Raw genomic sequence first — 26355 nt, forward strand, 5'->3', positions numbered from 1 at the left:
ACCCTTGAAAACGGTCCGGAAATTACAGCTGGTACAGAACGCGGCGGCACGCTTGATTACGCATAGCCGTCGCTGGGATCATATCACCCCAGTGTTATTAGATCTTCACTGGCTACCAGTTGTCTACCGGGCCCAATTCAAGGTGTTGGTGTTGACCTTTAAAACCCTATACGGTTTCGGCCCAGTATATCTGAAGGAACGCCTCCAGAATCACCGATTGTGCCGCCTGACGAGATCAGCCTCGCAAGACCTTCTCTCGGTCCCACCGGTGAGAACAGCTAGGCTGGTACGGACCAGAGAGAGGGCATTCTCTGTTGTGGCCCCCACCCTCTGGAACTCTCTCCCTTTCGATCTCAGACATGCTCCCTCCCTGTCCAGCTATCGCCGAGCCTTGAAGACCTGGCTGTTCAGGCAGGCCTACAAGATTGGGACAGATTAATTTATGTTCTGAATTAATGAATGGTTTTTTAGCTTAAAATTTGATTATGTTGATCTATATGTATTGTTTTTATTCTTGTTGTTCATCGCCTAGAGTGTCCCTAACCCAGACAGATAGGCGGCTGAAAAATAAAATTTATTATTATTTATTATTTATTATTAGTCCATGTCAGTAGTACTGAGCTAGATGGTACCAAATGGCCTGACTCAGTATAAAAGAGGAAAGAGACCCAAGGGCCACAGTGACTCAGAAATTTATTGATATATTTTATTTACAACATTTATATACTGCTTTATTGTAAAAAACCTCAAAGTTTTTTATTATTGGCAAAAACAGTTAAAGACAGGTATTTACAATTCAAAATAATAAAACCAACAATGAGTTAAATATTTCTGTTACCTTGGTTGACTAGCTGCCAGGATTTTTTTAGCCAACTCAACTCAGTGTTGCTGCAGCGTAACATCTCTTCAGAGCCAAGATCCATCCTGTCCACTTGCTTGGATGGAGGTCCGGAGAAAACTCGAGCATTACTCCAGCAGACATCCAGTGTGGAAAGGCTGACTGTATGTTCTGAATGTGGAGCATCCCCTTGGTCGTGCATCAGAGGATGCATTCTAGAGAGAAGCCTTCTAAGTGTACTGAGTGTTAGCCAGAGCTCACATTTTACTCAGCACCAAAGAATTCACACTGGACAAAAGCCGTACATGTGTAATAACTGTGGGCAGAACTTCAGTCAGACATCCAATCTTATCAAACATTAGAGAATTTAAATTGTTTTTTTTAAGTGTTTTTAAATTTGTATATTTGTTTTTAATTGTTGTTAACCACCCAGAGAGCTTCGGCTATGGGGCGGTATACAAATGTAAATCCTCCTCCTCATGGAACACAAGCCCTATGTGTGTGCTCAGCATGGGGGAAAATATTCAATGACAGCGCCATCTGCATCAAGCATCTAGGGATACACACAGGAAAGAAGCCATACAAGTGTCTGGAATGTGGGAAGAGTTTCAGCCAACAATCTCACATCACTCAGCAGCACCCATGAATCCACAGTTGGATGAGACCCTACATGTGTGTGGAGTGTGGGAAAAGCTTTGGGCAGGGCTCTGATCTCATTAGCTATAAAAGAACCCGTGCTGGTTAGAAGCTTCGTAAGTGTAACCAATGTGGAAAATACTTCAACCTGATTACACACCAGAGAATTCTTACAGGAGAGCAAACTTCCAGGTGTGATGAATGTGAAGAAAGTTTCTGGTTCCATCCCCAGCTTGTGCAACATCAGAAACATCATCCATGACAATGAACAAACAAACAAATGAACTTGAATGACAACACCCCGTGGGTAATGGGCAAGAGTTGCTCAACCAGTATACAAAAAGTAGAAGAACCAAAACTTGATACAGGACAGACAGAATTGATCGTGCTCAGTACCAATGAAGGTCTGGAAATGCCTATGTTGAATGGCTCACACTCCCCTCGGAAGATCAGGTTTGTAGCTTGTGAACATTCTTGGATCTGGGCTTCCTCTTGGATGGCCAAGTGAAGGCAATTGCCAAGAGCATGTTTCATCAGGTTCAGCTGATTTGCCAACTATACCCTTTCCTGGGAAAGAGAGACCTGCATACTGTTGGGGGCATGTCCTACTAACTTCCCAGATGGACTTGGACTATTGCAATGCGCTCTATACGGAACTGGTTTTGAATGTAACCTGCAATTAGTTCAGAATGTAGCAGCCAGATTAATCTTTGTTGTTACTTGCTAGCACATTGATTCTGTATTATTCTGCATTACTCCAAGATATGACTGGATATGGCCTATAGCAGAGCTTGGAAAAGTTACTTTTTTGAACTACAACTCCCATCAGCCCCAGCAAGCATGGCCACTGGATTGGGTTGATGGGAGTTGTAGTTCAAAAAAGTAACTTTTCCAAGCTCTGCCTATATGTGATCTGAAGAGAAGCATTTCTTGTAGGAGAAAATAGTCTGGCAAACATTGGGAAGAAATGTCACACGGACTCACTGCACTGATGAGCAGTAACAAAAAGTTGGCTTTGTTTCTTCATGTTGATATGCTAAGTTTTAAAGTTGTCGTGTGAAAAAATGAAGCTGATGTTTATCACCAGGGTTGCTCTTAATATCATAAATAACACTTCTGGAATAAGAACTATGGCTACTCTACTAATCAGCAAAACTCTTTCAAGTAAATCATCACTGTTTCCATGTGATAAGTGAATTATGGCTTTGAGATAGAAGACCAGTTTACTCATGTCTACCGCTCCCTTGCATATTTAAATGTATGGAGGGAATGGAATCACACCAAGTGGCCTGCCCCAACTGTGTGTTCAGCACAAGGGGCCAGCAAGCCAGACTTCGATCAATCAGTGTGCTTAAGTCTCTCAATTGGCTTCTAAAGGTTCTGTGATAAAGGCTTTCAAACATCAAGAGAAATAAGGAAGGGGAGTGGAAACTGGACCCCTACTTTATACATCACAAACACCAGGTATCAAGTTCCGTTATTTCTCACCCAGGTATTCTTTCTGATACTGTGGATGGTAGTAATTTAGCTCACCTTATGACAGAATGCTTTTTCATTGCATTGTCCACTATTCGCTGTTAAGCCACTCTAGAAGCATATAGCAATTTCCCCAGCACTTAAACCAATCTTCAGAGATATAGTTAGCATATCTAGGCAACAAATGCCAGGAAGGGGGGAAATGACATCTTATTTTACAGCTGCCTCTCTAGAAAGCAAAAAAAAAAAAAAGTTGACTTGTGCCTGATCCAAACTATGAGTAGTATTCAGGGTTAGCCCTGCTCAGAGTAGACCCATTGAAGTTAAGAGACATTACTAACTTGGGTTCATTACTTTCAGTGGGTCTACTCTGAGTAACACTTAGTTGAATACAACCCTATATATTTACTTATAGGTATGTACAGGGGTATAGTTGTCCATGGACACGTACACACGTACGTGTGTGTATGTGTGTGTGTTCTCCTTTCATGCTGATTGGCTCGCAAGACAACAGAGAGAGCAAGGGAGATGAAGGACAGTGGGAAAGGGGGCATGGCTGTGAGGGGTGGTGTGGCATGACTATTATTAAGGGACCCTGCACTTCTGAATTTGCCACTACACTACTGGGTATGTCGTATTGATTTCAATGGGATTTACTTCCAAGCAATGGTTTGTGGGTTTCTTTGGTAAAAATTAGGTACCGGTACCCATACCTTGGATAAAAGTGCTGCGGGTGCCAGCACAAAATGATTGCCATGGGCAGCCAAAAAAAGAGGTGCTGGAACTCCATACTGATGAGTGCCATCAGAAAAAAAGCACTGCTTCCAAGTAGATTTATGATTACAACCTAAATTGACTTTCCATTATGCCAGAAGTAATATGTCTCATGTCCACAAGATGGTGCTGTTGTCTCAAGAATGTATGTGATATTTCAGGCAAGAGCTTCTTTAGAGATGGAAGGATCTGTCAGTTTCAGTTCTCTCAAGTTTCTCATTTTTCCAATCTTCAATTCGGTTCTCTACATTTATGCAGCAATTTGTGGATTTTTTTCAATATCCTTATGAAAATTCTCTACCATTTTCGTGAGAATTTTTCCTACTAAACACATTTTTGTATGCAGTTTTAACTAATGTACACATATTTGTAAGCAATTTCTCCCGATATAATGCACCTTTGCAGGGCCAGTTCTGAAGGGCAGCCAGGTTGGGCATTGGCCCGATGGCCCCTGGAGCTACAGGGAGCCCCTCGGCTGCCCCTCTGCTCCCCTTCCACAATCCATGGGCCCCACACACCCCCACCTACCCCACCTTCCTTTCTGCTGTCTTTTACCATTGCCCTTAATGAAGATGGTGGCTGCATTTTCCCTAAGGTACTGAAGCCCCTGCCGCCATATTAGTTGATCGCAGAGATGCATGCGCATAGTACACACATGTGCCATAAACAAAGATGGTGGTGGAGGCATCATCCCGTTAGGGAAACCGTGGCTGCCATCTTTGTTAAGGGCAATGGTAAAAGACAGCAGAAAGGTAGGTGGGGGCATGAGGGGCATGTGCGTGCATGTGTAATGCATGCACGCGTGCACACACACACCAGGGGCCAGGGCAAGCTGATGCCCAAGGGCCCTGGCATTCATGGAGCCGGTCCTGCTCCTTTGTATGTTACTGTCACTAATATTTTCATTTTTATGCTCACTTTCCCCTAATATATACATTTTTGCAAACGTTGCCTAGTTTGGAAAACTTCATCGCAAAATTTGGATAAATGCAAATTTCAAAGGATGGCTGTGTTTTGGTTCAGGTAAGGGCAAATTTGATAAATTTAGCTTTACATGAAAACTGAATCTAATTTCTCTCCCATCCCTACTCAGGAATACTGGCTATCATATGGGCAACATAACCAAAATATTTGTTGCTGTATTGGATAAACATTTTTTGCAGATGAAACATCTTTCTGGTGCTGTAACGAACATTACATTACATCTTGTGATGTAATGAACAGTACTGTAATGAACATCAAATACAATCTCCTGTAACATAGCAGAATCTGTCATGTATCCCTCAGAGGAGAATGAGGCTTATGACAAAACTAAATCAATCTGTGCCACAAATAGAAAAAAAGAGGAGCTAAAAGGAATCGCACTGCACAACTATGATGTGGACACTCTTCAGGAGCTTGAACAAATAGTCCAGCTATTTTTCTCACATGAGGTCTACACAGGAGATTTGGCAGGATTGGGAAGCTGTTGGAACAGAAAAAGCTATATAGATAGATAAATAGACGTGTGTGTGCGCGCACACATGTACACACGAGCAAGGGTTTGCCCCTGTGCACTTTGTGCACCAACCTCCTCACACACAGTGACTCCTAACACCCTTCCGAGACTCCCAAACACACACACAGACCCCAGACACCCCAAAACACACACACATAGGCAAGTCCTAAAACTGCCTCCCCAGATAACTGCCCAAAGCCCACCCCCAGGCCCTCACCACAGCTTACCAGACTTCCACCTGCCCAGGCTGCTCCCCCAGTGCCCCACCTCAACCACTTACCGGCCTCCTGCATTTGTTGCTGCCGCCAGCTTGCTTGCCTACTCCTCCACTTGCCTGCCCACCCCCCACTCACTTGCCCTCCATCCTTGCTTCCCTCACTCCCTCGGCTTGCTTGCATGCCATCCAGTCACCGTGCCACACCACCATGCATGACAGCATGATGGCTTACAATAATATTATATAGTTATATTCACTAATAGGCAAAAAACCTTGCGGTTTAAGAATGTACCTATAGCCCACAGATATTTCTAGCAAACTTTAAAAAGCAGGGAAATTGGGCAGCTATACTGAATGCATCAGGGCAGGAGACCTGACCTCTTCCCTGAGATATTGGACTGCCTTACAAATTTGTCAAAATGGAAACACCATTTAGGTTGGTCTTTCACAGTCCAATCCACTTCCTGTGTAGCTTGGAAGAATTTGGTAACGTGCCTCTGAGCATATGGAGAGTGGTGGCAACACCTGCCATCTCCAAAGATGGAGAATTACATTTTTGTATGTTTGATGAAGTTCTTACTTTGCTTCATTCCTGTGTTACTATTGTTTCTACAGAGAAACCTGTGTCAAATTTATTTTTAATAATTTTAAAGCTTATTTTTGGTCAGTGTCATATGATGGTGAAGACAACCTTTTGTGTTTCAAATTGGAGGTTATGTTCTATTTCTATATTGGGTGCATTAACAGTTGAATCTGAAACTGCAGTTTGATGTAAAATCAGACTGATTACAATATGTTGCTACTTCAGGAATGACTCTAGCTGTTGGAAAAAACAAACTTGGCATGCCCAAGATGCATGTTTTCAGCCTGCTATGTTTAAACCACTTCATTTAAGGCAAGGTGGGCACGGTCAATTAAAAACATAGAGCACACCTAGAATATATTTCACTTCCCACTGTTTATCTTGTGCAAATTGAGACACTCCTGATGTCCACTGGACACTATTCTGCAGAATAGTCAGTGCCATTATTCCACAATTATTTATGGAGTTTTTTTAGTGTAAATTTTGCAAAGTGTTGCTGTACTTCGCATATTCACAGAAAGAGAAGCAAATGAAAATGCTTTACTAAAATTGCAAAGTAAATCAGACATATTTAAAGTGACTATCTGAACTATGTCAACTGTCTTAATAATGTTGCTTCCTCCCTGCTAAAACAAGATCAGCACAGCACATGACTTGTTTCTGTTATTTGGGCTGATTGCAGGTGTTGCCACCACTCACCAAATGCTCAGAGGCACGTTACCAAATTCTTCCAAGCTACGCAGGAAGTGGATTGGACTGTGAAAGACCAAACCAAATGATGTTTGCATTTTGACAAATTTGTAGGGCAGTCCAATATCTCAGATAGGAGGTCAGGTCTCCTGCTCCCCTGGTGTATTCACTGTATCTGCCCAATTTCCCTGCTTTTTAAAGTTTGATAGGAATATCTGTGGGCTATAGGTACATTCTTAAACTGCAAGGTTTTTTTGCCTATTAGTGAATTTCTCTTTTTAATCTGGGAGGTAAGAAATGGGATCCTGTGCAAGCTTGCCGAGAATGAAATGATCATTTGCATGCTTATTGAGTTCAGAGGGATTTACCCCCCTGCAATCATGCTTAAGATAGGTGAAACTGACCACGGGATGGGGAGGGGAGAAGGAGGGAGGGGAGGAGGAGGATAGGAGCAGGCAGGAGGAGAAGGGGAGGTTTGATCATTTGCATGTTTATTGAGTTCAGTGGGATTTACTCTCATGCAATCATGCTAAGGATACGTAAAACTGACCGGGGGGGAGGGAGGGACGGCTGGAGTGGGCAGGGAAGGAGGAAGAAGGAAGAGCGGTGGGGAGGAGGAAGGGAGAGGAGAGGGGAAGGAGGGGAAAGCCAGGTCCAATAATTTGCATGCTTATTGATTTCAATGGGATTTACTCCTGTGTAATCATAGTTAGGATAGGTAAAACTGACCATGGGGGAGAAGCAGGGGGAGGGGAGAGGAGAGGGATGGAAAAAGGGAGGGGAGAGGGGAGCGGAAGGAGGGGGAGGGGCAAAGGAAGGGGCAGTGGAGGGCAGGTTTGATCATTTGCATGCTTATTGAGTTCAATGGTATTAACTCCCGTGCAATCATTCTTAAGATAGGTAAAACTGACCATGGGGAGGGGGAGGAGAGGGGGAAGGAGGGGGTTGGAGGGGCAGGGGAGGGAAGACGCAAGAAGGAGGGGATAGGAGGGAGGAGAAGGGAGGGTTGCATACTTTGACTTCAATGGGATTTATTTCTGTGCAATCATGTTAGCAAATGGAAATGGCCTGCCTTCAAGTTGATCCCGACTTATGGCAACCCCAAGAAGAGTGTTTTCATGGTAAACGATATTCAGAGGTGGTTTTACAATTGCCTTCCTCTGAGGCTGAGAGGCAGTGACTGGCCCAAGGTCACCCAGTGAGCTTCATGGCTGTGTGGTGATTTGAAAAGTCCAAAAGGGGTCTGGGTTTTTTCTCTCTCTCTTTAGACTTTGAACTCTCAATTCTTTCTGACTGTTTTGTTTATTGCCATGAAAATTGAGATGGTTGTTAAGCAAGCGTTTCAGAGTTCAGGACTATAAGTTTTGTAAGGTTTTGTTTTGAAATGAGCTTATGGGAAGCATCAGAATGGGAAGGGGGGTATTTTCAATTTAACATTGCAGAATGTGAAAAATCCACACTGGCTTTAGTATACAGCCACTCTCGTAGCTGTATAATATATACACATACAGCCTTTCTTCCATGAGGTAGTTCAAAACAGCATACATAGGTTTTTACCGGCAATATCCTATCAAAGTCTTTTAGGACCAGACAAATAAAATGCAACTGAATGCACCCCCTAATGCTCCCAAACTAAACCATTCACCACGTGTTCATAATAATAACCTGCTTCCTCTTAGTCACTTAGAGCTTGTAGTCCATTAAAAAGAGGGCACAGGTGGGAGTCTTTGTTTGCAAGAAGCCAATTAAGTGCTTTCAGACAGGGCTTTAGAATGGAGTGGTTAAGTAGCAGCCAATAGACCATATCCATACATTTAAAATACATAAGTAATAATGCCTTGCATGCTGCTACTGGCCTGGGCAATGCCACAGGGTCAACCAGCTCAGAAGCAGCATATGATACCCAAACACTTTGTCCAGTTCCGGCTTTGCTGCTTCCAATTCATGTGCTTGAGAAAAGTTGCAACCCAGGCACTGGCCATGACAGTCATATATCACGTTCAACTTGGTGCTTAGCCTAACCGTAAAGCAGTGCTTGAGAAGGATGTGCCCCTTTTGGACTAGTCCAGCCTCCCCAGCATTGTGGCAGACTCTTGGGGCTCCTAACACTTTAGAAAAACAAAATGTGATCAATGATGTAACTTTCAAAGCTTGTGCTTCATCCAACATATTTATTGTTCAGATTTTTGGTTGCCTTATTGAATGGCCTCAGCCAATTACCAGAAAGAAGTAATACTGGTCCTTATATTAGTATAAAAGCAATGGCTATTTCCCCCCTTTGCACGCTGATTTTCTCATTCTAGGTCTGTTGTTGTCTACTAGTTGGCTTTATTAAAAATAAATCCTTGTCCAGAGAGTACTGTCAGCAGAGCCCAAGCTCAAGCTCTGCTTATGATAGGACCAATCAGCAGAACTAGCTGAAGCCTTTTATGGCTATAGTTCAACTATAAGGCAATGCTGATACATCATATCAGACAACAATAAAATAACATGGCACATTCTCATTACAGCAAAATCTACTGAGTTTCACTTTCAAAACAAAACATTACTTTCACTGGTGGCTCCCATTACTGAATGAGGAGGACATTAAAAAAACAACACAAGAACTCCAATATATCATTCAATATTACCCTGTCCTATTTAGTGCACCGTGCCAGGTCTCTGTTTAGGATCATTTCCAAAAGGATGAACAGCGTCTTTTGCAGCTTATCTTGAAAATGCCACTCTTATTTTGAAGTAACCTCATGTAGTCTCAACATGGAAATAAAGCGCAAATTGTGAGAGCCCCCTGAACCTGTGGCAACTTTCCCTGTAAAATATAGGAGGCAGAGCAGTATACATGAGGAGTATGTCATATCGGGAAGAGAATTTATATTATACAAGAAAGCAGCTCCCCTAATACTATAGGCACAAAGATGACTCAGGGTAAAAATATGGAGGCACCATCTTTGCCATGAAAAATCAGAAGACAAGCTTGGCGAAATAAATGTTCACATTTCATTTCCTTGTGGAGTGAGCTACCTCTTTTCAAGGGGTTAACTGGATGAGAGGAGCTGGTCGGAACTAGCTTCTGCGTAAGACCCCCATTCACATGATGAAACAGACAAGAGTCTGAATATATCTGGTGGAAGCACACATCCTTGTAGCCTATATGGCGTAGCACTATGCTCGTTTCTGTTTTCCCAGTCCATTAAGAGAATTCTTCTACAATAGCATCACACCACAAGGGACATCCTTGTTGGGAACTCATTCTGAGAAAAAAAGAGAGACAGACACTGTGAACATAAAACTGCATAACGTGAAGAGAAAAATGCAGCCTCAGCAGGGAACAGAACTAAAAGTGGACATTTCAGGGTAAGCGGGCCTGGAGTAGCCTCTTACAACCTGGCATCCCTACATGCTATCTAGCTTCGCAGTACCATTTACCAAACTGTTCAATCTTTTTCTACCCAACAACCTCAACATAAAGGACTAATTCATACAATCCTTCTGAAAGCCTGCTGGAAGACGCCTAGTTTTCATTCCAGGTTTAAACCATGCCCAGGGTAATTGTTCATCTGAGCTCTTTATCATGAGCACAGAGGGCAGTTTTACAAGCCACCACTCAAACCATTTGAAGAAGGCTTTCTGTAGGATTGTCTATGCTCATAATTAACTGCTCAGAAGGCTGGTTTACATAGAGCCTAGATAAAAAACAGAAATCTCACCATAAGTACTAGGATCATGTGATCTGCCCATAAGCTGCCACGTGAACCTTCCTTTCTCCATCACAACATATTAGCCAAGCCAACATAACTGCACCAACTGATTTTCCTCAAATCAATAATACTCTAGTCTAGTTATATATGTCCACTATGGGCTGTTGGTTCTCAGAACTTCTTTATCACCAGCGCTCCCATTAGTGATTGGTGGACAATTCTCTGGCCAATTATAATCACAAACTGCACCAGCCAGATTTGTAAGTTAATTGGGCACATCAGTGGATTATAAGCTAATGCACAAACACTTTTAGCTACTCAAGATGAGATAAAGAACAGGTTATTAAGAAGGAAATATATAGGCATCAACCGTCCCATCCATCAAGACCAGTAAACAGATTGCTAAGAACTATTCCAACTGCTCAAAAAATAGATGAATGGATACCGCTTAAAAGTGTCATCCAGCATGAATACTCTAAGCTTTGGAATGTTTTATAAGCTTTAAAGAATTGCCTTTCTACACAGAATCTAGGATCAAATCAAGCAACTCCTGCTTTCACCCATCACCAATTATCCAAAATTCATTTTCAATTCACTAAGTTCAGATTATTTTGTTTCTTTTTTATTATTATCTTCTCCTAGCCTAAGACACCTTCTATTGAAGATAGTCCACTTTGTAGTCCTCTACTTGTCTGAATCAGGGCAGCTTTTTATTACACACTTTGTACTCGGATTCCAAAATATAAGAATGAAACATGCAAGTGTGTATAATTTTCAGGCTTCCCCTGCAAATTGTGTGCAACCTGAGTAACAGAACCAAAGTACAAAAGCATGTACATGTACTGAGGTTGCGCTGCCCATCAGGCTAGGACCTAGACACCCTGCCTGGTGATTCTTGCTCAGCCCCTTTGGACCAGGAGTGTCAAACATGGCCTCACTGTTTTTTTGGGTTCTTTCTTCCTTTTCTTATCTGAGGTGCTGAGATTAGATTGTTCTCTGCTTCGGTATGAAGGACCTCGACTCAACTCCATTTCACTGTATGGTGGCAGCGTGTCATCCCCTTGCTCTTGCTGTGGAGGCGGCGGCTGCTGTTCTGCTTTGTAAGCAGGTGGTGGTGACCAAGCATAGTATGTCCCTCCTCTTTGGCTGGACTGTGAGCTAAGCTTTGAAGGTGTCCCACTATGCTCACCACCCTCATCATAGCTTCGAGATTTCCTCTCAAGGGCACTGGTGAGGTAGGAGTGGTCATACTTCTGACTTCCTCCTGGTGTCCGACACACTAGCCTAGGCAAACGTTTCTCTTCATGAGTACGTCTCCTGGGTGGGCTATACGTCCAGCCCCGATCTGAATCTGTCAGTGGCTCACGGTTTCCTCCCCTGTGCTTGCTGTAATACTCATCTGAGGGGTTTTCTAGGTGTTGTGCTCCACCCCCCCGGGCTCCTCTTGATCCTGATCTCTCAAAGCGCCGGGGCTCCTGAGTTCCTTCTGTCCGACAGGCATGCTGACTGTAGGACTCTGCAAAAGCTGCAAGTTCATCCATGGAGACAGCTGGCACTCCCATGGAGAAACTCTTCCTTGAGAGCATTTCTGACTTTGATCTCTGCTGGCTGAAAGAGAGAGGAAAGGTTTTTGTGTTTTGTTTCAAATCAGCAGACCAGCCTTGTAACTCGACTTGCCTGCTTACCTACAGTGAGCAAGCAATAAATCCCAAATGAAGCATGTGAATGACATATACCAGCAGCCCAATAAGCACCCCCCCTCTTTTTCCTAGCAAAGGAAGAAGAACCCAAGTGAATGCTAACAGAAGACTGATTCTCAGCACTGCCAGTCCCAGTTCTAGGAGTTGTCTGTTCAGGCTATTTGTCTACCTCCAGTATTGTCTACTTTTACTAGATTCTCAGGAGGTTTTTCTCATCACCTGCTACCTGATCCTAACTGTAACGGCCAGGGATTGAACCTGTGACCTCCTATGTGCAAAGCATGCATTCTGCCACTGAGTATTGTCTTCCTCGAAGTGTCCTTACAGACAGCTAGGGTAATTCTACAGTGTTTGTAGTCCAGAGTGCAACATTCTGACCTTATAATGTAGTAGAAGCACTAATCTGGCGAAAATGGCCAGTCTGCCAGGGCGGTTCCCTGGAAAGAGTTTTTGAATTTGAATGTTAGAGCCTATATTCATCTCTCTCTTCTCAGCCATACAGCTTAAGAGGACAAGATAGTTTTGTGGCTATGTGTATCTTGCAGGTAGGGATAGGTGTATCTGTCAGTTTCATTTTCTCATCTTTCCAGTCATCAGTTCTCCACATTTCCACATCAGTTTGCATTTTTTTCATAAAAGGTCCTGCTGAAAATATGTCAGCATTTTAGTGTGAATTTCTCCTAATATACACAGGCTCGTATATAATTTCCCCTAACATATATTTTTGCAAAGCAATTTCCCCATATATAATGCATTTTTGTATGATATCTTCAGTAATAGACACATTCATGTGCACATATAGCCCAGTATATGCATTTTTGTATACACTGCTTGGCTGGAGAACTGCACTGCAAAACTTTGAAGGATTGCTGTGTTTTGGTTTTCATATTGTTTTGGAAACTGCCAATTAGGTAGGTTCACCTTTAAAGGTGAACTGAATCAAATTTCTCCCCCATTCCTACTTGCAGGTAAACTCATCGTCAGGGAGCCAAGATGCAGCTCCCAGCTGTGTGCAGATGGAGTAGAAAACATTTACTTGCTATTGCATTATTTGTCTAGTAGCCTGACAAGAGCCCCAAAGTGAAGAATTCATTGAATCTGCTAAAAGACGATCCCTATGGTAAGACACTGCTACTCACCTTCAGTTCCTCAGCTGTACAATTCAGATAACACAACTTAATGTGCTTTAACATTGGCATGTATTGTAGTAATACATTGATATACCTAACTCATGATTGGTTCCTTGGATTTGTCTGAGGAACCAATCACCCTAAGCAATGGAAGTTACTTCCAAGTGTGCTTTGAACCAAAGCCTATAAGTTTGGGGCAATTGTTGATGGAAGATCATAGAAAGGGACATAAAAGTAATTTAATCCAACTCCTGCCAATGCAGAAAATCCATAGCTAAAGCATCCCTGATAGGTGGCCATCCAGCTTCTTCTTAACAACCACCAGGAAACGTGTCAACCACCTTTTGAGTCCATCTGCTCCACTGTTGAATAGTTTATACAATCAGGAAATTATTGCTAATGTTTAGTTGAAATCCTTTTTCTTGTAATTTGAAAGTTGGTTTCGGCCCAACGCTCTGCAGCCACAGAAAACAAATTTGCTCCATCATTTAAGTAACAGGCTTTAATTATTTATTAAATTTCTATCCCACCCTTCCTCCTAAAGGAGTCCAGAGCAGCAAACAACGTTTTAAAAGCAATCACATACTCCCCCACCTAACAATTTTAAGATTGCCAGGAACAGTATTTTTCAGCCATCAAATGCTTCGTTGAACAGGAATGTTTTTAAATTCCTCCTGAGTGTTAATAATGAGGGAGATAAACACACCTCATGAGGGAGGCCATTCCACAAACAGGGTACCACCACTGAGAAGGCCATGTCATGGGTCAACACCAAACAGGCAGCACCCAGAGACAGCTACACCAACCAGCCTCGCTTGCTGACGTAGGACCCTTTTATTCACCTTTTATATAATTTCTTCTCCAAGCTTCTTCAATCTTTACTCATAGATCCTTCACCATCTTTGCCACTTTTGAAACAAATGTCTTCATACCATCTTACTCTCTTCCTTGCCATACAGGCCTCCTCCCCGCCAAAATAAATCAGGACAGGAAAAAACCACAGTAAAGCAAAAGGCATCCTTCCTTTTTTCCCATTTCCTAGGTGCTGCACTCACCTGAGCCTGAAACTGCCCCTCTCCACCCTGTAATCAGAGCATGTCTGTGGCTTAGATGCGCCACCTCCACTGATGACACCTGCCCAGTACTCTGCATCACCGTCCATATCTCCTGAAGGAGGAAGTGGCTTTCTGCGCACTTGGCGGTAAGGTTGGCGGAAGCTGGCATTTTCCTCATGCAAGGAGCTGAGCTCTGAGATGGTGTTATTGTCTGGGATGAAAGAACGTGTAGAAATTATGGAAACTATGGTGATGACAAAAAATAACTCATAAAATCATTGGGGTAAATAGGCAATCTACGCTCATGGATAGTTGGAGACTAAGGTTGCCAGGTTCCTGGTCTGAGACTGATCCTGTATCTTTAGGAGAAGAGAAAGTCAGCCAAGTACAGGTGTTCTTGCAACACTGTAATGAGAAAAACCACAAGGTGGAATTCTCCCTTCCCCCTGCACAACTTTTAAAGATACAGAAGACCTCTTGGAGGCGGGGCCTGGCAACCAAGATGTCTTCTGTATCTTTAAAAGTTTTACAGGGGGGAGGGAGAATTCCACCTTGTGGTTTTTCGCATTACAGTGTTGCAAGAACACCTGCACTTGGCTGACTTTCTCTTCTCCTAAAGATACAGGATCAGTCTCAGGCCAGGAACCTGGCAACCCTGTGGAGACCCTTCTTGTACTTGAACAGAATTGAATCATATGAAGTTTGTCAAGAAACACTAAATATTGTACAACAGATCTTCTAGCTGAAACTTCTTTCTAGATGGATATTATCCGTAGTTTTTTATTTTTATGAAAATAAGCATTATGTGTTTGTATATGTTGACTATAAAAATGGTGGTAAACCTATCCCTGTTTAATCAATCTTTTCAGAAAGGTAGGCTTAGTTATCAAAATCAATGCTGACACTCTTTCCCCTTCCTTTGATGTATTTTTATTTAGAAGAAATATATAAATTGCTTAATCAAAAAAATTGTAAATAATACACAGATAAAATAAGCCACATTTTCACAAGTATACATGGCTAAATTATAAGTCTGGGAAGGCTTGCTGAAATAAAGAAGATAAAAAGCAGGCATCTAAAACATTACAGTGAGGGTGTCTGCCTGATGTGGGAAGTTTCAAAGCATAGCTGCTGCTGCACTAAAGCATAGCTTCCCCACAGATGTGGAACATATGGCACCTATAAAAGTGCAAGTTCTGTAGACTGAAGGGGTCGGGTCAGGGTTTGAAGCAGTTGAGACAAAGCTGAAAACTACTGATTAGGAGTAACAGATATAACAATTTTGGTCCACAGAGAAACACATTAAAAATATAGATGTGGATCCAGAGAACCACATGACTAGTTTCATGTGCCAATGAGACATTCTCTCTCATTAAGTAGTCCCTCATGTGTATGATAAACCTCTTTTGAAAGTGAGAAGAGTTTGAAAACAATTTGTGATTATGGCATGGGGGGTTTACTGCTCAAAAGTAAAAAGTAAGAAATTCCACATGGCATGCTCAAACCCTTGAGTGCACCCAAGTAGTTCTTCGAGTTCTGACCCACAGTGCAAGAATGCAAACCAATGTGAACACTGTATTGCTCATAAACTTTTCCATATGCATTCTTTCACAGGTATTCCTCTATAGTAATAAAACATAGGAGAACCAGTCTACTGTGTGACAGAACTATATGCTCTCAGCCTCACTTTTCTGGAGTGGGAGACAGACCAGCTCTGTATGATTAACGAACTTAGCATTTTTAAACTACGTGATCTTTCCCTCCCATCACCCCCACTGCATACAGTGACATCTGGATCCTAGGCATTCCAATCTGGAGGAAGCCTTTTTATAGTATTTCTTGTGGGTGGAAATGGCAGCATGTTCAGTGATGACTGTTTTAGAACACCATGTAATTTTTTAGTTTTTCTCCGAGCTGTGATTAAAGTCATTCCTTGAGTCTGTCAAGTGATTGAGGCAGCTTGCGTATCTGTGACACCCAGGACCTAATGGCACTTATGGGCTGAATCTATTGAATGTGTATGCTAAAAATAGAGGGCAACATTTTTTACATGTATATAAAAAAAGTCTGTATTAACGGTATCTGAACGGACTCGAAGAGTCAGTGCCTTGGACCAATTCAGTATTCAATACTACATTTCCTGTCTTCTTTCACTAGAAATGATGGCTGTGTATAGGCATACATAATTTGAGTGGTGATCCCTATGTTGAAATGCACTCACAGTGTTTTATTTAAATGCTTTTCTCTCAGAAGAAACCATTTCTATATGTTTACAGCAGAAAGCAGTTCTACACAGTGCTGATTGGTGAAATTAATGCCATCACTAACCCATCTAATTTTTTTAAAAATGGCAAGGGGTGTGTAGTGTACATTTAATAAAATGTACATATAGTGCTTTACCATTTTAAAAGAAAGATACTCTTGTTAACTGTATGCAGTAGCTCAGCCTTCACCAACCTGGTGTCCTCCAGATGTTTTGGACTACAAGTCACATTGGCCACCTCCAGCACTCAGAGGAAACTGCACTAGATATTATGCCTATAAAATGTTGTAGAATGGACAGGAGATATATTGGCACTCACATTCTTAGAACTAGAAAAGGGACAATAGACAAAGTATTGCTGTGTATACAGCATACTCACTCCCCCAAGAGTATAAGCCCACCATTTACCTGGAGATACCAGCACCAGGATTCTGATCCTGTCGTCTCCAATATAGTTTTTCTAGATTTTAAAAACATATTTAAGTATGTTCCTGTTCCACAAGCAATCTTACTTCTGAATCTGTTATAGTGTCTATTCCAGAACTCTCACTTTCGCTACACATAGTTGTTTAACTATATTGACATCCACAGTATAGGCATGTCGTGTGCCACCACCATATGCTTTTTAACAATTGGTCAAGGTTCGCCTTTTTACCTAGGCCTTTGGTTGAGTGGATGTCTTCCCTTCTGATGCATTGCTTTTTCTGAATTGCTGTTTGGTGAACTTTGTTATTGGTTAGTTTTGTGGTTTTATTTTATGATTATAATATTAGTTGTACTTGTTTTAATTGCACTATTTTTGTAACCTGCCCTGGGATCATCTGGTCAAGGGTAGGCTGTGAGTACAAAGAGTGAATAAATAGTAGCTCTTCTGCTTCTCCACTATGAATATCATAGATGCATAGTTGCCATAACTTAATGCCAATTCTCAGATCCAGTAAGAAAGATGGAGAAGGAGAAACGTGTTTCTGTTCATGGGTGTTCTTATCAGAGGTTAAGGAAGAACTGTATTTAGCACCCAGATTGTGTACAAAGTGCTCTCCTTTAAAATTTGCATTATTTCTTTTGAACACAGGATTGTTATTCTTCATATCAAATTTGGGTTTCTCAGGAGCAGAATTTGGACTGGGGTTTGTGCTTTTATTTTATTTTTGTCTCAGAACAAAAACAAATCTAATATTATTGTGTGTTATTGGATTGTGAAATAAAGAGCAGAGAAGGGGTTGTGTTTTTCCTCTCCGCAAAAGCTAAGACATGCATTCATTATCTAGGCACTGAAGAAGGTGACCAACTGCCTAAGGCTTAGTTCTCAGACAGCTGTCACCTAGTTCTCACCTATGTTTTAGGCTGTACCTCTTCATACTGTGTATGGAGAACCACTTGATTGAATTATCATATGTTTGTGCATACATAGAAACACAAACAATAAAAATGTAAGTGTCACACTGTGCAGTTTGCAGTGCCACAGAAGGTGGCCCTGCAAGCTGCAGCATGAATGCTTCTTCCCTCTCTACATGCTCACTGCTCACACACACCCTCACTGCTCACCTTGGCCAACAGGCAAGGAGGCACTAACAGCCTTGGTGAGTGAGTGGGCGGCCTAACCACAGTGGCGGCAGCCTGGGTGGGCATGTGGACAGGCAGGCACAGTGGGAGGCTGGTGTGCAGCCTAGGCAGATGATTTGGGTGGCAGCGGCAGCGTGAGTAGGTGGGCAGGAGGCTGTGTGTTGCCTAAGTGTGCTGTGTAGTGGCAGTGTTTGTCCATTGTCCAGGATGGTGTGCAGCAGTGGTGGCATGGGGCAGCGGCAGGGGAGGAACAGGCAAGTCAAGTGGATTGACAAGGGGAGTGGGATTGCCTGAGGTGGTGGTGAGGGGAGTAGGGAGGTTTGTGGGGAGGGAGAGCAGGGGATGGGGGGGTTGGCAAGCAGATCAAGCAGGGCACCACACACACACAAGCATATATATATATACAGAGGAAACTAGATGCCACAGAGAAAGTGTTTATTTTTTTCCCTTTGGCATGCTAGTATTCTGTGTGTTGGAATCATTTTTTCACATGGAAGGAAATAGTCTATCATGTGGAAAAAAAACCCCTGCACTATGACATGTTACAGCCCAGACAAAGGTTTGCCACCCCAGTATTAACTAGGCCTAGGTGATCGTCAAAGATACTGGGTGACCAGCAAGTTCCCACTAACCACTTTTGAAAATTAGAAAACATATTTTGGCAAATATGTATTAACCAAGCAGCTTGTATCAGTGTAACCACCATGACTTAAAATATAGGTTAAAAGCGGGGTGGAGGGAAGGTTTGCTTTAAATTTCAATGTATTTTAAATGAAGCAATGTTGGGTTTTGATAGAAAAGGGTGAACAAGTTCCATTTCTTACATCTCTCTCGCATCCTCCTAGCTGGATCAAACTGAGCCAATTCTTTCTCAACATAGTACAGCACCTTCATTGAATCTCTGTCTTTTTCAGCCTGGATTCGGTACCCTTTGCGCACTGTTTGGAGAAGAAGTAAATGATTGGTCAGTATATTCCTTCCAAAAAATAACTTTCAGGAACTTCTCAAGAATGAAATCAGGATGCTTGACTAGTTACTGATGGCTGGGGAGAATAAAATCTTCAGTGTACGTTGACTTCAAAGCCTCAGGGAATGATTCAGATAGAATTACACACTTTGAAGTCCCAAGGATGTAACTATAAAACATGGGATCATACCCAGTTTAGATAATATCAATGAATGTCAGATTTCCATACATTGTGTTTATTGGCTCTTGCCAAAATACTGTCAATTGCAGGGTATTTGTTATAATATAAATGTTCTTGTACCACTTTGGTTAAACCAGCTTATCAATTTATGAAAGTGGCCTTTTACCTCCTAGTGACCTTGGTGGAAATTAGACTAGTGTTATACAGACATCATATCATGTAGTCTCAGAGGTTCTTTTGGCAGCTGGATTATCTATTTGGGTAGCTTGCATAATTCCTGAAAATGATAGACAAATTAAACATGCCTTTCCCCCCTACCAGGCCAATGGAAATAGACTGCCTTCAAGTCGATCCTGACTTATGGCGACCCTATGAATAGGGTGTTCAGGCCTATACCAGATCTAATAACAATGACATGAGAAATGCAATAATTTTTTCCAGAATATGTGTTAGTGTTAAGCAAGTCTGAATATTCTTTGTGCAGCAATTTCTGTGCAGTGACATTTAAAACAAAAACACACACACGCAACTTGTTGTGGTTATATTTTTTCCATTGGCCATAATTCTGCTTTCGGCTGGTTTCTCACTCCTAAACCTGAACCAGACCTTTTCAATAACAATGAAAACAGTTCTCATTAGCTCATCTATTCTTATTTTGAGTGGAGGAGAGCGAAATTCAGATTATTTGAACCCTGACTTTTCCAATGATCCCTCAAAAGGTCAGTACACTAGCACAAGGGTGCGAAAGTTTTATTGCCAGAATATGGTCATTAATTGCTTTTTCAGTAATGTCATCTCAGTGCAGAGCTGTGTTTAAAGTCAAGCTTGTGACTATTACCAATTAGATTCCTCTTTCCGAAATACCACATGCAGCTTCAAGAGCTAGCAGTACAAGTGTTTGATCCTAAAGCACTGCACAGTACTGCTGATAAAGGCCACCTGTGATTTTTCTATGGCTGCCCATCGGTTATTGGCAGAAAGGCATGTAGCCCTAGCCTACACATGTTTACTTAGGATTAAGTCCCATTGAGTTCAATGGCTCCTGAGTAATGTGCACATGATTGTTACCTTAGGCCTTGTATACACAAGGTTGGGGGTTTTCTTAGTCACAGCAGTTCTGATTCAAGGCATGTGTAACCTAGCCTGCACTGAAAACACATGGAAATCTGTGTAGGCATTTGGCCACCACAATGAGCACTTAACCACTGAAAAAGGACATAGTTTCCTTCTAAAACATTCCAAGCCCAAAAGTGTAAAAACTAAAATATCAAACACTATAGGTTGTATTCAACTAAGTCCTACTCAGAGCAGACCCATTAAATTAATAGTTGGTTATATGTATTAACTTCAGTGGGTATACTCTGAGTAGAACTAGCACTGAATACCGACCTATGAAGATTGCCCATGGGTGGCAGAGGGGTAAAAATATTCCTGTTTTTTACGTTGGACAATTATGCAAACTCACAAATTTGTCTCCAAAGCAGACAATGGAAAATATTCAAGAAAAATCAATGTACAGTAATATAAAAAGATAAATGAGAGGAGACATAGGGGAAATGCGGCTTGTGTGCTTCCCATAGGCATCTGGTTGACCACTGTGAGAACAGGATGATAGACTAGATTGGCCACTGGCCTGATCCAGCAGGCTCTTTTGTTAAACATGTAGTATCCTCACTCTAACAGGGACAATTGCAAGATTAGGAAAGAATACTTTTTTCTGAAAAACAAGGTGCAAGATTCTGTATGAGTTTCCTGGATGCCAAAATTAGCCCTATGTTGTATCGACTTAATTAAATGTGAATACATTTGTATACATTTTCTTCCTATTCTGCCTCATTTGACTCCGATATACCAACAAGCATGCAACAAAGACGCAGAAAGTTTCCAGATTACCACTTTGTCCTCCTGCACTGGATTCACTTGCTGCCAAAGGAGGAAGGTGTGACTTCTCCATCAAGACAGCATGAGATGGGACTCCACCCACAGGGACTGAAGGAATATAATAAGGCCCAGGGATTGATGTGACTGCTGAAGGGTATCCAGCCTTTGCAGCCTTTCCTGCTTCATACACTGAAAAAAAGAATAATAATGAATAATGAAACATTCAACCTGTGATGCTTCACATTTATCAGTTGGCAACTACTCTTGCCATTGGGGATGGGGGCTTATCAGCAAAGATTACAAGAGCTGATTCTTCCAAGGAGTTTTAATTCAGATAATACTGAACCCATTTTAAACTAGCAAGGTGGTGTCAGAATTGTTTTCATATTCCAGAACTACATTGGCCTATACATCTCTACCAGCAAAATCAGGTTTAGTTCATAACAAGGCTTTCAAGCAGGTTTATTTTGTACAAAATTACTAGAGGTTTTAATTATTTAAAGAAGGGATTAAATTAATTAAAGCACTGAGTGAACAAAACCAGAGCTGAAATGGAGTTTGAGGGAAATTGCCCAGCAGCCGAATTAGCAAAGAACATTAGCCAGGTAAATAGATTTTGTTTAATTTCTCTTTCAGCTTCGTAGCAGTTCACCTTTAAAACTATTGGCAACCTTAAACTTAAAAAAAACCCTGCAATTAGTTCGCCAGAGTTTCTAGCTTATATCAGAATAGGACTTTTTGGCTCACAATAATAGCAGGCATAAATTTGCCCTGAACATTATGTCACTATCTTTGTTACATAGTCATCCTGATCCAGCAAGATCTGTGTACAGAAGAAAGCTTCTATGCATGCAGCCAGATGGGTTTAAGGTGTACACCAGGCTGCTCATTTGTATCTGCATTGCTTTGGTTATCTGTTCCCTGTTAAATTGACTGGTCCATCTTCTATTGCAGATTTATGTTAAGTATGTTCATTTGGCTTCTACTGTTAATTGAAGACACTCACAAACATCAGAATTCATCAGCAATATGCAATTACTTTAAAAACACACAACCAGAAACCAGCAAAATCAATACAACTTTGGGTTGGATTTTTGCTAGCAGAAAGCACTTACATTCACACATGGCACAGCAGCCAGTTTTTGCCAATCCCACTATGCACTGTATCACTCCAGATCATTTTTATACTGTTCCAGAGGGTTCCCTAATTCCCACGAGGAGCTTCCCAGAAGGAAACGGTGACTGCAGTGGATGGGGAAGGCAAAAATTGAGTACCCCAGTTTGCAAAAGTATAACTGCTTTCTGCTGGTTGAAAGTCACCACTGGATACAAGAGAACAAAGGAAATTGACACACTATATCACACATCTAGCTCTGCATTTCCCAACCTTTGGGTCCTCAGATGTTGCTGGACTACAACTCCCATTAGTCCCAGCCAGCATGGCCAATGGTTAGGAATTATGGGAACTGTAGTCCAGCAATATCTGTGGACCCAAAGGCTGGGAAAGGCTGATTTACCTCGGTATTGTCTACACTGGCAGCAACTCTCCAGGATTTCAGACAAGGTTCTCTTCCAGCCCTACCTGGAGATGGATTGGGAGAGGGATTGAACCTTGGACCTCCTGCATGCAAAGCAGATGGTCTAATATAGAGCTAAAGCTCTTCCCCCACATACAAACAGAACCACAGACCCGTACTCCTCTCACCCAAGCCACTAAATGCCTAAACAAATAGATAGGCCCCAATGGGTTTTTCAAAAGGCTAGAAGGAAGCTCTACCCACAGTAGGGATGGAATCCACCCATTGCAAATTTGCTGCCACTCTTCTACCAACACACAGAAGGAGAAGGCAGGAGGCGAGGGTCCCCCAGGCTAAATGATACAGCAGAGGTCTTGGCAACAGCCTCCCTAAGCAGTGCAGGCCACAGAGGAGGAACAGGAAGATCAGGTGCCACACTGCAGGGAAAGTGACAGGCTGTGATGGGCAACTATCCACTTAATTCTGACTGCATCATCTTCCTGATCCTCTTCTTCCTCTGTGGTCTGTTCCTGCTGGGGAGGCTGTTGCTGGGGCCTCTGCTATATCATTCAGCCTGGGGACCCCTCCTCTCCGGCCTTCTCCTTCTACGTGTTGGTAGGGGGGTGGCAGGGGGTGACTGTGAATTCACAGATCCCATCCCTAATCCAGAGTACCAGCTGAACACAGCTGCAGCTGGATTAGAGCCAATATGTTTTGCAGTCACCCCATGGATGGTTGACATCCATATGAAAGTCAGTCCTGTGAAAGGTCAACTAATTTGTGTTTGGCTTCTCAGCTCCCAAGGCAATTGGTCGGCCTGATTTTTATAGGTAACAGTACTTCAGGGCTAACAGCTGGATCTATCCATTGTGTGAAGAGCACAGAAGAGGAAATATTATTTTTGCAAAGCATATAGCAAGGAGGATAGTGTGTCTACATTGAAAACTGATTCACAATTTGTTCCACATTATAAACAGTCACTCACATGCCCGTGGACAGCAGCAAGTATCTGGGCAGCAGGGGCAGCGGACATAGCAACAGCAGCTATGAGGACAGCACTGGCACCAGCAGATCCCAACCAGAAGGAAGAAAAGGAAAATCCCCAGGATCACCAAGCCCACAAATACCCATTCTAGAAACAGACAGACACAAATGTGTAAAATGTTAGGACTGTTGACCAATTAAGAATGTTTAGATTAATTCCTCTAATTCATTGATTAAATATTTTAAAATATGTATATTACCAAAATTTCAAAGTGCCTTTTGGAAATGCCAAAGGAGATGTAAATTAATGTAATTTAATAAACAAAAACATCCATTAATGCTTAGAAGGAGAGGTCACCTTCAATGTTTTTAGTGTTCTATTAACCCACAAGAAGTAAAATATACTTTAAAACAAACATGTTTGGTCTAAGTACAGAACCTTTCCAATTAAAATCTGCCCTTGTGAATTAAAAGTGGTTAAAATTTAAATTAAACCCAGCAGTCTCACCACTGGAGTAATTTAGGACAGAAGAAACAGCATTTTTGTTAGGAATACGGGAAAACAAATAGAGATCCAGTAAAGGTGGAAAAACAGAAGGGAGTAGGGGAAAAAAGGCCACACAAGAGATGGATTGATTCCATAAAGGAAGCCACAGACTGAACTTACAAGGTCTGAACAGGGTGGTTCATGACAGATGCTTTTGGAGGTCACTGATTCATGGGGTGGCCATAAGTCATAATCGACTTGAAGGCATGTAACAACAACAACAACAAAGGTGGAAAAATAATGTTATAATGACATAGGATAGTGTCTATGAGGAAATGGTAGGACAAAGACCCCTTTTTACCAGTGTCTTCACATCAGGAGTTGGATACAATGTATTGGTAGACAGCATTTTCATCTCTGTACCTCTACAGTCCTTTTCAAACAATTCTTATAGACAACATGTGGAGGAGCCCTGTTCCCAGATGTCATGCATTGAGCACCTTGTTTGTTCAGCATGTGTCCTATACAACTCACATGCTAACGCACATGCTGTATCCTACATCATACAATCTGAGGCTGCATACACACTACGTTTTATTTTCTAATCAATGGAGACTGAGTTCTTGTTTTTTCCTACATAGCCTGCACACAATCTAGATCTACCACATATTTTTTGTCCCTGAAAAGCCCTTCTTGAGAATTTTGTTTATTCGAAAAATAAAAGCTTATTACAGATTGATTCTGCATTATCCTGCAGTGTGTCCTGTGGAAACAGATGGAAACAGATGTATACAGTCCCAGCAATGTGGGGTGTATCTATAGTTTCCCAATGACATTGTGGGTGGATGTACACAAAGATCACAATCACCACTTCCTTCTTCATTCACCTGGGGCATGTGCAGGGAGGGAAAGGTATGGGCAACCTAATCAAGGGGAGAGTTTTTCAATGTATATCAAGTAGCCAAGCTCACCCTTATGGATGGCAAGATCTGGAATCAATCTAGATTGAAAGTAGCATGTTGAGAATGAGCAATTCTGGATTGAGAAAAAATGCATGTTTTGTACTACAAATGGGGTAGTTTATACCCAGCCTGAATGTACATACATACAGTCTGTACACATCCATAGGCTCTATACAGATGACCAACATACTCTTTTCTCCACACATTGACTGTCTGAAGAACTGATGCCTGAAAAGGGCTCATCTGCTTAAGTCTTAAAGATAATGGATAGCACAAGAAGCCCCCTCTAGGATGCACACCTTAATGTGGTGAGGGGGTTTGAGAGTGGTGAAGAAGCTGAGAGCAATGCCATCAGGAATCTAGACCAAGAGCCTAGATTCCTAGCAGGGTCACCCAAGGCAGAATGGTCAAAGCTGAGACACCAGAATAAGATGCATCCAGACTCAGAGGAAGGCAAGGGTAAACCACCTCTGAATACCTCTTACCATGAAAAGCTTATGAATAGACTTTCCAAAATGAACAACATGAGATAGTGCTGGAAGATGAGACCCCCAGAAGGCACTCACTGAGCTACTGGGGAAGAACAATGGACAAGTACGAGTAGTGCTGTGACTAATGACACAACTGAGTCAAAGCCGAATGGAAGCCCGGAGGGTGATGTGCACAGATGCGAAAAGAGAGTCCAGATTTGTATGACGTACACAATAGGAACAGATGGCATACCCACAGAGTTGCTACAAGTTACTGAGACTGAATCTGTTCAAATTTTGACAAAAAACTGTCAACCAATATGGAAAATAAAGCAATGGCCCACAGACTGGAAGCGTTCAATATACATCCCAATTCCAAAGAAAGGGGATCCCAGGGAATGCAGTAATTATCAAACTATTGCCTTAATATCCCATGCAAGTAAAGTAATGCTCAAGATTCTGCAACAAAGGCTCTTACCATATATGGAGCAAGAAATGCCTGATGTCCAAGCTGGATTTAGAAAGGGAAGAGGTACCAGAGAACATATTGCAGACATGCATTGGATAATGGAACAGACCAAGGAATTTCAGAAGAAAATCACCTTGTGTTTTATAGATTACAACAAACCCTTGATTATATGGATCATGAAAAACTATGGAATGCTTTAAAAGAAATGGGGGTGCCACAGCATCTGATTGTTCTGATGAGCAACCTATACTCTGGACAAGAGGCTACTGTAAGGACAGAATATGGAGAAACTGGTTGGTTCCCCATCAGAAGG

The 26355-nt window shown here is 42.0% G+C and overlaps 1 protein-coding gene across 6 annotated transcripts in view; it reads right to left on the minus strand.

The window, feature by feature from the left end:
* Nucleotides 1-8872: 8872 nt before the first annotated feature.
* Nucleotides 8873-26355, minus strand: part of ILDR2 (immunoglobulin like domain containing receptor 2) — a 64141-nt gene continuing 46658 nt past the window's right edge. For 4 of the 6 annotated variants that reach the window (XM_061628012.1, XM_061628011.1, XM_061628017.1 and 1 more), the window contains 6 exons: nt 23656-23802; nt 21166-21342; nt 18949-19062; nt 14296-14506; nt 11349-12018; nt 8873-9963 (listed from right to left, as the gene is read on the minus strand). In XM_061628012.1, coding sequence (XP_061483996.1) covers nt 9928-9963; nt 11349-12018; nt 14296-14506; nt 18949-19062; nt 21166-21342; nt 23656-23802 — 1355 coding nt within the window. In that variant the 3' untranslated portion in view covers nt 8873-9927. The remainder of the gene's footprint in view (nt 9964-11348; nt 12019-14295; nt 14507-18948; nt 19063-21165; nt 21343-23655; nt 23803-26355) is intronic. The other 2 variants (XM_061628013.1, XM_061628014.1) reach the window with 1 other exon arrangement.

This window comes from Rhineura floridana, chromosome 5 (assembly GCF_030035675.1).
Source record: "Rhineura floridana isolate rRhiFlo1 chromosome 5, rRhiFlo1.hap2, whole genome shotgun sequence".
NCBI lineage: Eukaryota > Metazoa > Chordata > Lepidosauria > Squamata > Rhineuridae > Rhineura > Rhineura floridana.